Below are 10,579 nucleotides of genomic sequence, written 5' to 3'. Positions count from 1 at the left end.
TTTTGTACATAAATAAATAAATAAATATCTTCTGGTATGACAGAGACCGTACAGTGATACAGCTAGGCCGGGCTGGGGCTTGGTCTCCGGCCTGGGGCAAGCGAGGTGTCGCCTGAGGCGGACAGCCAGGGCCTCTGGGAGAAGACAGGGGGCCTTCATCCAAAACGAAGTAAATGGGGTCCCTGCCTCGGGTACCACGGGCGGCATTTCCTAGACGAAGAGCTGCGGGGACAGCAAAGCCTGGTTGAGGGACAAAAGGGACGGGCTGAATTTTGGAGGAGGCTTTTCGAGGAGAGGAAGGGAAAGGAAAATAAAAAACAAAAACGAAACAAAAAAACAGGAGTTTGTAAACGTGTGCGGGGGTTGGATAAACGACCACAGGAATGAGGTGAGGAGAGGGGGGGAAAGGGAGGGAGGGAGGAAGAAAGAAAGAGGAAGGAAGGAAGGAAGGAAGGAAGGAAGGAAGGAAGGAAGGAAAGAAGGAAGGGAGGGAGGGAGGAAGAAAGAGGAAGGAAGGAAGGAAGGAAGGAAGGAAGGAAGGAAGGAAGGAAGGAAGGAAGGAAGGAAGGAAGGAAGGAAGGAAGGAAGGAGAGAAGGCAGGCAGGCAGGCAGGCGACGGGGCATCCGCGGCTGAAAGGCCGAGCCTGACCCGGGGCGAGGAGTGGCGGAGGACGCGGGGGCGCATCAGGCCCAGGCGGAGGGGGCGCAGGCGCGGGCGGCCAGCCAGGCGCTCGGGCGGCGGCGGGCGCGCGGGGCCGACCTGCTCTGCCGCGGCTGAGGACGGCGGCGCCTGCGGCGCGCACGACGCGGAGTCCGCCTTCGACGCCGCGGGCCCTGCGGTGCGGGCGCCGGCGGCAGGTCCCTGCCGAGCGCTCGGTGCCGCGCAGAGCCGAGGGCGCCCGCGACGCCTGGGAACCAGCTCCGCGTCCCAGGACCGGCCTTCGAGACGCAGGGAGGGCCGGAGGGGGGCGACCTGGGGACACATGCGCCTAGGGAGTGACCGTGAGGTCCCGGTCGTCCTTCCCCGAGGAGGACGGGGACATGGGCAATTCGTCGTCGTCCTCCGAGCACTTGGCCGAGGACAGCGACGCGCACTTGCAGCCGCGCGGGGCGCCCCCGCCGGCCCCCGCGTCCGCGCCGCCGCCGCCGCCGCGCGGGTGGCCGCCTTTGCCCTCCTTCTTGTGCTTCACGCGGCGGTTCTGGAACCAGATCTTCACCTGCTTCTCGGACAGGTTCAGGTAGGTCGCGATCTCGATGCGGCGCAGGCGCGACAGGTACATGTTGGCGGCGAACTCGCGCTCCAGCTCCAGCAGCTGCGTGCTGGTGAAGGCGGTGCGCATCCGCTTGCTGCTGGGCAGCGGGCCGGCGCCGCCGTCTGCGGGGTGCGGGGGGGACAGGGCGGGCGGTCAGAGCCCTGCTCCCCCCGGAGGCCGCCGGGACCCCGCGCCCTGGGGCTGCCGCCCGCCTTCGCGCGCCGAACGCGGCGCACAGCCGCGTGACCGCGGGCGCCGCCCGGTCAAGCAGGGGGACCCTGGCCCTCTCGCAGTCACGCGGCCCTGGCACTCGTTCACGGAGCGCCCTGAACCCCAGCCCTCCGTCCCCCCTGGACGTCCCCTCCAGGATGTGGACCCTCTGCATTCGCCCGCCCTGCCCAGCGCCCCGTCCGAACACCACCCCGGGTGTCCCCCTCTCGGGGCCCCGACGTTACCCACATCGCCCCCCATGAACGCCCGGCGCCCCGCATCCCCCGCCTTGGCTCGCCGGCTTCCGCCCGGCCACCCCGCCCCGGCGGCGCGCGCGGCGGCCGCGCTTACCCACGGAGACGCAGTGGAACTGCCGGGGGTCGGGCAGCGGGTACGAGGTCTGGTAGAGCGCGGCGGCGGCGGCGGCCGCGGCGGGGCCGTGAGCGACGCCGGGCGACACGGCCGAGTGCTGGCGGCCCAGGGGCGCGTGGCAGTACTGCGAGCCGAAGGGCGGGAAGGACGCCTTGAGCAGAGGCAGCGCCGGGGGCCCCGGGGGCCCGTGCAGCTGCGAGGCGGTGACGCAGAGCGGGCACACGCACAGCAGCCCGGCCTTGCGCGCGTGGCAGGCGCCGGGCGACAGGCCGTGCAGCGCGTGCGGCGGCGGCACCGCGTACGGGAAGAGCGGCGGCGGCGGGCTGCCCTCGGGCGCCTTCTTCTCCGCCGCCTCGCGCAGCACCAGCGAGTCCACCAGGAAGGAGCGCGGCATGGCCCCCGCGCGCGGCCGCCCCGCCGCCAGCCCGCTCCCTGCGCCCGCGGGGCCCCGGGGCTCCCCACGCGCCTCCCCGCGCGCCGGGCGCGCGCAGCTGCCTCCTCCCGCGAGGCCGGGGCCGGGGCCGAGGCTGCAGCCGCCGGCGCGAGAGCGCGGGGTGCTGGCCAGCGCGAGTGGTGCTGAAAGGGGCCGGCGCGCCGCTTAAATAGGACCGCTGCCATGTGATGGGCTACGCCAGGAGCGGCCCGGGCCTCTCAATAGGGTTTTTGTGCCTTTTCTCTTGGCATTCACTCTGCACGCTTCCTCATTATTTCACTTGTTAGCTAAATGAACTGCATAATGTACTCCATTCTTGTCAACCCCACCCACGCCGAGGCGGGCGCCCTCGCCCCCTCCCCTCCCTTCGGCGGGTTTATTTTCTCATTCTCCTGCGATTTAGGGTTCTTTTCTTTCTCTTTACTTCTCACTCCCCTTTGCCTTTGTATTGGCGATCGGCGCGTTTATCTTATTGATTCTGCACGCCCGCCGCCTCGCTTGCGCGGGTCCCCACGGGCGCGCGCGCCCCACCCCGCCGCCCCCGCCCCGTCTTCTCTGCGCACTCGGCCTCGGCCCCCCTGCCTTCTCCCATCTCCCCCAGCCCCCCAAGATCGTGCTGCTTCCACTCGGCACCCCGCGGGCGATCCCACCGCCCGCCTGCGGTTTCCACCTGTGGAATCGCTTCCCCTCTGCCGGTGTGGGAAGCAGGGGGACCGGGGCTCCTGCGGGGATGGGGGACCGCGCCCCTGGAGGGCGGGGAGGGCCCGGCATTCCTCGCCCGGCTCTGGCCCCAACGCTGCGCCTCTGTTTTCTCTGAGCTTCTCGACTAGTCTGAACTTCGAGGCTGACCATAGCGCCCAGGCTTTGTTCGGGGGACGCCCGTGCGCCAGCCCCGTGGAAGCGCGGAGGAAATCAGCCGCTGAGAGTCGCAGCCAGAGACCGGGGACCGGCCGGGAACCAGCGAGCGCGCCTGGCCTCAAAGATGGAGCCCTCGCAGCCCACCCGCGCGGCGAGTGTAGACGCGTGCTCTCCGCTCGCCCACCCTCCGGCAGGCTCGCGGGGGCTCCGGGGCGCCGCGGCCGTGCCGAAGCGTCCCCGCGCGAGCGGCTGCGCCCCACGGCTCGCCGTCCCCCCAGACCTCCTCCTGCCGCGTGCGCCTCTTCTTTCTGGCCACACAATGGTTAAACAACTTCAAACGCCTGGCGCTGTGTCCACAGCTCCGGCTTTTTAAATGGGCAGCGGGGCTCGAAGCTGCTGGCCCACGAGCCTTGTCCGTACAATGAGAAATTAGCATAAATATTTCGAATTTACAGCCCGGGGACTTTCCACGGACGACGTTTACTTTCGATTTGGTGGCGACCGAATTCGCCGCAGTCACCTGCTCCCAAGCCCCGAATGGAACTGCGAAAAAATGGGGGGGGGTTGGTTAGGGGGTGTCGGTGCAGGGAAAGAAGCCGGTCCCAGACCGAGGGGTGCGTGCGGGCTCTCATCATTGGCGACATCTTTGCAATAATCCCAGCAGCAAATCGTAACTGATTGAGAAGCAAACAACTGGATTGCGAGAAAATAGCTGATTCTGGAGAAGGGAGGGGACAGTGGGGGGGGGGATCACCTGAATGTCCTCGAGCGGTAGGAGTGAGGGTTTAAAGCTTCCGCGAGTGTCCGGCGTGCGCGCGGGGCGGGGGGGCGAGGGATTAACGTCGCCCCCAACGCCATGGTCCCCTCCCCAAGGCTCCCCGCTGGCGAGGTGATGCTAGCGACCCCACCGCGTGCGTCAGGCCGGCTCCGACTGCTCTCGGGGACATTCGGGCTGGCCTGGTCCGCTGGCACCGAGCCGGGGAGCCGGCAGCCGGAGCCGGAGCCAGGGAGCAGCGGGCGCCCCGCTCTCGCGCGCGCCGCCCCACGCCCGGCGAGGAAGGGGTTAAGAGGCCTTGAATGCCAGCAAGGCCGAAGCTACTGGGAAAGAATATGGGGGTGGGGGCGGAATAACCAGTTTTCTTTTTTTTTTTCCCTCCCCCCTCCAGCCTCTGGACCTTATTGAATGTCATTGAAGAAAGTTTTGAATGCCGGATAAAGAGAGGCGAATTAAAGTGTGTGACAGCGGACGATAAGCGCACACAAAGAGAACTCTGTCACACTTTGGGGCGAAATCCGTGGGCTTTTTACCAAGCCTCTTCGCTGTGATTGAATTAAGTAATAGGAAAACATTTTCTTTCAGTTTAGAGCCATTAGACAAAAACTTCAAAGCGAATAACACTTTTTAATGTGCGGCCCACAATGGATCCGGTTTTGTGCTGAAATGTTTAAATGGTTTGTTGTGCCCCTCGGCGCGGGAGAGACCGGGGCGCAGGGCGGCAGCGCCGCGCCGATCGTCCGGAGGCCCCGGGGAGGACGTGCCCTGAACCCTCGGTCCCCCGGCCCGGCCTGGCGGGGCTCCCCGCCCCGCAGGCCCGGGACCCCGGGCCCGCCCGCGGCCTCTGCCCCCCGCCGCGCGGCGTCTGGGGTGCCGCTCCCCGCATGCGCTGGGGGAGGGGGTTCCAGGCGCCCCCCACCCCTCCACCCCTCAGCCGGCTTCAGCGGGTTCGAACTTCGCTCCCCCGACCCCCCTCCGGCGGGGCGGGGTGGGAGGAGGGGCGCATTGGGCCTGACAGGCGGAGAGGGGGCTCCTGGGCGCCTGGGGCGCCCCACTCTGCCCCCCGAGCTGGTTTTCAAGTGTCCATCAGGGAGGGTTCGACAGGGAACAATTTCTGTCGTCGGGCATTTTCTTCTCTTCTCAAACCGCCCCCTTTCTTGCAGGGAGAGAGAGCGCGCCATTTTTTTTCTCCTGTGGCTCTGACATATTATTTGCAGCAAAAACTGCACAAATGATGTGCGCCTGGTGGTGGTGGTGTGGGGGGGGGGGTCAGTGGGGCGCTCGCTCTCTCATCTCCTGCACGGATTTCTTCAAATGTCACTTCCCTTCCCAGGGGGGGCCCATGACCTTGTTTATTAAAGATACTGTTTATTCAAAATACTTCCTCCCACTCCCCGGTCTGGTTCCTCGCTGCGCGACACCTTGGAACTTTGTGTCTTTTACTCATTTATTTTCCTACTCCTCCCCACCCCCCCAACACACACCCAAACACATGCCCCGTTGCGGACGAGCCGGTTGGTCTATCTTGCGTGTTGCCAGCCTGCCAACTCGGAAACGTTCCCGGCGTACAGGCAGCGCTCGGTGTGTATTTGCTGGGCACATGAATGAATGACTGAGACATGGCATGGGTGAGGGGGCTTCCCGCTTTGTCAGGAGCGTGGCGCGAGGTAAGTGACTCCTGGGGACCGTCGGCGTCCCCCCCACCCCCAGGGCCTGAATCATGATTGCGGGAGCTGCATGTGTGTGTCAAGTGAGAGGCACACCCGCAGGTCCCCAGCTCCCCGTGGGACTTTCTCGAGTTCTTCCTCAGAAGGTCCCATTCGAGGCAGCCCCCCCCCCCCATCCCACTCTGCTGGAGTCGGATGAACCTGTTGGTAGCTCAGGGCTTGGGGTTGTCACCTGGCTCTTTTCATGGTGTACAGGAGAATGTGGGTTAGGAAAAGAGAAGGCGAGGCGTGTGTCCTGGAATTATCCGTGGCCATTTGGTCATCGTAGAGAAAGGGACTGCGCCCCTCTCCAGGCCGATGGTGACTCAGACAGGGACCCCAGGAGAGAGAGTCTGTTCAACAGAGCAGACAGGCCGGCGAGCACACAGGAATGAGGGCCGCATCCGGGAGCCGCTCCCCAAAAAGGGGCTCATTAAAGCCACGCATTAAAACGCGTCATTTGCTTGGAAGTTTTTGTCTAATGGCTCTAAACTGAAAGGAAAGGTTTTCCTATTACATGATTCAGCCGTAGTGAAGGGACTCGGGAAATGCCCACGGATTTTGCCCCCAAAGTGTGACAGTGTTCCCTTTGTGTGTGCCTCTCTGCCGTCAAGACCTCCCTCCAGGACCTAGGGTGTGGAAGGTGCCTGCGGTGGGGGTAGGGGAGAGGTGTCTGGACATGGGGGAATGCAGAGGAAAAAAACAAACAAACCGGGATTATAGCTGTATCCCTGGGCACACCCAGATTAAAAGACGTGAGTGGAAGGGAGGCTCCTGGTAATCCAGAGAAGCATTTCCAGCCTCCATCTTGGACCATTCGATAATCTTTCAGAGAGAAGCTTCATGCTGGGGGAAAAAATGGAGCAGAAAGATGGAAAGAACCAGGGTCCCGGAGATCAAGGAGCTGCCTGCCTACTGCATGTGAGAGGAACGTAAATATTGATCTTTTCGATTATCATTTGGATTTCCTATTGCATGCACTGCGTCGAAACGTCACCAATAGGGTCCCCAAATGCTGATCCTTCCAGATAATGAGAGTCGTGCCAAACGAGGGACTCGGTGGTGATCATGTCATCATCGCTGGGATAATGCCTCATTCTTTCCCGATTAGGTTACAAGTCCCTAAGGACGGGGCTAAAAACTCGCTCATACGGGCGTCACCGACCTTTCTCACAGCGCTCGGCACGTCGTACGTGTCTAACGTCGGTGCCAATGGCAGTGAGGACGCTGTCCTTTCTCTGCACCTGTGAGACGCATCACAGCCGCACCTCGAAAAGCATCGTGAGATCCCGCGCACCAGCTTCCTCGTGGCCAGATTGGAATCCCGCCTCGCTTCCCTCATAAGGATTAAAGGCAACGTACACGCACCCCGAAGGTCACACCAGCTTTTCTGGCCAGTGCGTGCAGGTGAAGGCCATCAATATCAACAGGTGAAAGCTGTCAGCATGAACTCCCGGGAGCCTCGCCTGGAACCTCGCAGGACCTCCGGCCGCCCCTTCCCGTCAGGGCCCCCAGAAGTCCTTCGCAGGCTGCCACACGAGTGCCCACCGTGACGCTCACCGTACCTCTCCGAGGACTTTTCTCCTCATCCATGCGCTCAGCCTGAGGGAGATCTACTGTCGCTCCGGGGTCGCCGTGCACCTCTCTCGCATCCGCGAAGCCCTCGGCCGCGATCTGATCCGAGGCAGAGTGCGCCCCAGTAAAGGTGGGCGGTATTTTCGTTCCTGGGGGACAGGACGCAGGGATGTTGGTGAGGCCCCTTCTTGGCATGGATTGTCCAGCCCGAGGTGTTCACCCTGAACCTTCTCCTTTTGTCTTCCTCCTTACCTGCCGGGATGTCTCCTACTCAGAGGCCTTGCGGATGCGCGCAGACGTTTACCGAGGATTTCAGTAGGAAGTGTTTATAGATTTAAAGAAGAAGAAAATATGGAGTGTTTGAGGCAGACGGAACCCGTCTCAGCTCAAACGGCTCTCTGTTGGCGAGTGAACACCTGACCTTTAAGCCCGGCCTTGAGAACTAGTCCCCTTCTCCCTGATCCATGACAGTGACTCTTGAGTCAGAGGCTGGCCTCTGTTGCCTGGGGCCTCAGCTGAGATTTCTATCAGGAACCTTGGTTTGGGGACCTTCCCTCCAGCGTAAAGGTCCCCTGTCCCGTCTGTCTCTCTGACAGCAGGAGCCTGCCGCTCGCAGATCAGCCAGATGGCAGCATAAAGCAATAAACCCGCGGATGGCGAGACCTCTGGCTGCTCTGTCTTCCCCACCACACACTCCTCGTTGCCTGTCGTGACCGGAGCACACCCAGGACACGTCCCCTCCCCCAACCTCCCATGTTCTGGAAGCCTTTGGCTCAAACACAAAGGTGGGCCACTGCGAGAGAGAGCGGAGGACTTATTTAAGGTTGGAATTCAAAAGTCCTGGGGAGTCTATGACCATCACCCCCACCCAGACCCCCAACTGACACAGCCGAGCTCCAGTTTTGTGCCTCAGAGAACTCGGGTGAGCAAATTCTCAGAGCCACCGTGAGCGGGAAATTGATGACGGCCGGGTCCTCATTACATGTCGGGGGAGAGGAAGGACACAGCTCCCGCCCAGAGACCGTGATTCTTGCGGGGACGGCTCTGGAGTTTTCTTACAGTGCCCTGGACCCTGGCGGGGAGCTGCGCATCTCTACCTTGGGTGGCAGAGAGAAGCTGATGAAGCACCGGCAGTTTCCAGGGCCATGTCGTCTCGCAGTCGTGACGGGTTCCCACCGTTAGGCTAGTCTCCTCTGCCTCCTCGTAAACCCTACTTCCTACTTCTCACGGAGAACGCTCGCCTGTCATCGTTACCTGAGCGACTGTCCCGGCCCGGATCTCTGTGTCCTTTCGGCGTACCAGGCTAATGTCTCCAAGACTTCAGACCCTGTAGCAAGGAAAGAAAATGGAGCCGTTGGAAGCCACAGAGGATGGTTTATTATTAGTGGATCTGCTCTGAATGGGGCCACTCAGAGAGAGAGGCCCTGTTTCCAGCTAACAGTGTGGAGTTAGAGAATAAACCGGACCCCTACGAAGAGTCGTTTACTTCTCTAGCTGCGAAGTGAAGCCTAACAGCACAGGGCCGTTCGCCTCCGCTAAAGCCTCAGCACTAAGCTAGCTGGCTCCCTCCCTGACATACCGCTCCTTCCTCGTCTGGCTAGGGCGGCGGACACAAACATGTCCCCGAGCTTTCGGTACTCATCACGGGGCAAAGCACAACTTGGGAACAATCCGGGAGGTCTCCCCGACTTCCTGTCCTGTCTTAGGACCTCTCGACAGGTCTCCCGACCCTGCAGGAACCTCACTCCCATGACCACCCCCTGGCAGTGACGCCAATTCTTAATGCGAGTGACCCCGGTGTAGGGTGGAGACACCACCTTGCCTGGCCCCACGCCAGCCTCGGACGTCATTCATGGGGCAGGTGCGAAGATCATTCGCTCCAACTTTCCGGCGTCTCTTTCTTGATTCTGCTATAGGTGCAAAAATTTGTGTCACACTTAGTGCCAGCAGGGCTGAGTTCTGTGGGACGTGGCCTCGTCCGGCTGGTCTCCCTTGCAGGGAGGAGCTGGCCCGTTAATTTGATTTACACCAGAGCTTCTGGAAGATGTGTGTGGAAACAGATGCCCCTGTGAATGTTTCTTGGGGTGGCAACTGGTTTATGAGAGGGTAATTTCTAAAATGTTTAAAAATCAAGGGGATTGCTAACCAAAAGTTCTCTCAAACTGCACTATCTGACTAATAAAACACAGATTTTATATTCTTAACTAGTAGTTCCTTTTTTTTCCTTTGGTAAAATGTGTTGTAACGCTGTTTTACGACAGACCGTCTGAAGGGCGGAGACGTCTCTGAAATTTCTCAATTCTTTGCCAAGAGACACTTACAGGCTTACAGTATTTGGTTTAATTAAATCAATTGGCCTGAATTTATTATGTGTCAGGCACACGTACTGACTTATCTAATCCTCGATAAAATGAACTGCAAGTCAGGAATTAAAAATGTGTGTTTTATGGGTCAAATATTATCGTTTGGGACCGGTTTTGGTCAGCGATGTACTTGGCTGGAAGTCCACGGACTTGAGAAACATAGGAGGTAGGGACTATTATTATTTCTGTTTTGCAGATGTGGAGACAGAGGCCTAGAGAAGATACTGGCCCAGTCGGCATCCGCTCAGCCAAAGTCTTGGCCGACAGTGGTGGTGACCGTGGTAAGGCTGGGTAGTGAGAAAAAAGCAATTTCTGCCACTCTCATTCTAATCCGTTGAACGAATATTCATTGAGTTTCTGCTTTGAGCGGGAGAACATAGTAGTTAAGAGAGGGGTGTCCGAAGACACCTTGGCTGTGACCTTGGGTAAGTGGCTTAATTCTCTAAGCCTCAGTTGCCAGATCTGCAAAATATGGAGCGTGACAATTCCATGCTTCGTACAATCGAAATGAATCAAATGACTTCGAGAGCATCGAGGACTGTGTCTGCCACGCAGTAAGCGCTTAATAAATGTTAGCTATCATTATACACACATATCATTTAAATGGGCAATTTCGTGCAAATCCCGGAGCTCAGCCCCCTGCATCGCACAGGAAGGGCAAATTCCCATGCCAGACTCTCGGGAGAGCTGCCGAGCAGCACGGTGTGGCAAAGGGGGCCGGCAGGGGACAGGCCGGAGGTGGCCCTGGGGGGAGCACCCCCAGACGTTATTCTCAGGACATGCAGCTCACCACTTGGGGGCGGGACAGGGTGGAAGGTCCGAGACACTGAACAAAAAAGCTCGTCGGGAGTGACTCGGTCAGCCAGAACCCCCTTTCCAAGAAGGACCTCCAGACCACCTTCCCTTCCTTTCCATTCCCCATGAGACACTGTGGCTGGGACATTCTCCTGAGGCCAGGTTGCTTGCTCCCTGATCCAGCCAAGGGTGTGACCAGCCCGTGTGAACAGCTGAGACACTCTCGTGTCACAGAGAAA

General features: G+C 60.4%; 1 protein-coding gene across 1 annotated transcript; it reads right to left on the bottom strand.

The window, feature by feature from the left end:
* Nucleotides 1-985: 985 nt before the first annotated feature.
* Nucleotides 986-2,269, bottom strand: GSX1 (GS homeobox 1). Its single transcript, XM_016156304.2, has 2 exons — nucleotides 1,815-2,269; nucleotides 986-1,375 (listed from the first exon to the last, which is right to left on the bottom strand). Exons 1-2 carry the CDS (start codon nucleotides 2,227-2,229, stop codon nucleotides 990-992), a joined length of 801 nt encoding a protein of 266 aa, XP_016011790.1. The 5' UTR covers nucleotides 2,230-2,269; the 3' UTR covers nucleotides 986-989.
* Nucleotides 2,270-10,579: the final 8,310 nt, after the last annotated feature.

Source organism: Rousettus aegyptiacus, unplaced genomic scaffold (genome assembly GCF_014176215.1).
Source record: "Rousettus aegyptiacus isolate mRouAeg1 unplaced genomic scaffold, mRouAeg1.p scaffold_m13_p_11, whole genome shotgun sequence".
Taxonomy (NCBI): domain Eukaryota; kingdom Metazoa; phylum Chordata; class Mammalia; order Chiroptera; family Pteropodidae; genus Rousettus; species Rousettus aegyptiacus.
This window is presented reverse-complemented; position numbering and strand designations above follow the sequence as displayed.

Excerpts from the sequence above, each read along its gene's own strand:
- GSX1 (XM_016156304.2), bottom strand. The coding sequence starts at position 2,229 with ATGCCGCGCTCCTTCCTGGTGGACTCGCTGGTGCTGCGCGAGGCGGCG. Across the intron at positions 1,376-1,814 it reads GTTCCACTGCGTCTCCGTGG|ACGGCGGCGCCGGCCCGCTG; the intron begins GTAAGCGCGGCC and ends CGCACCCCGCAG.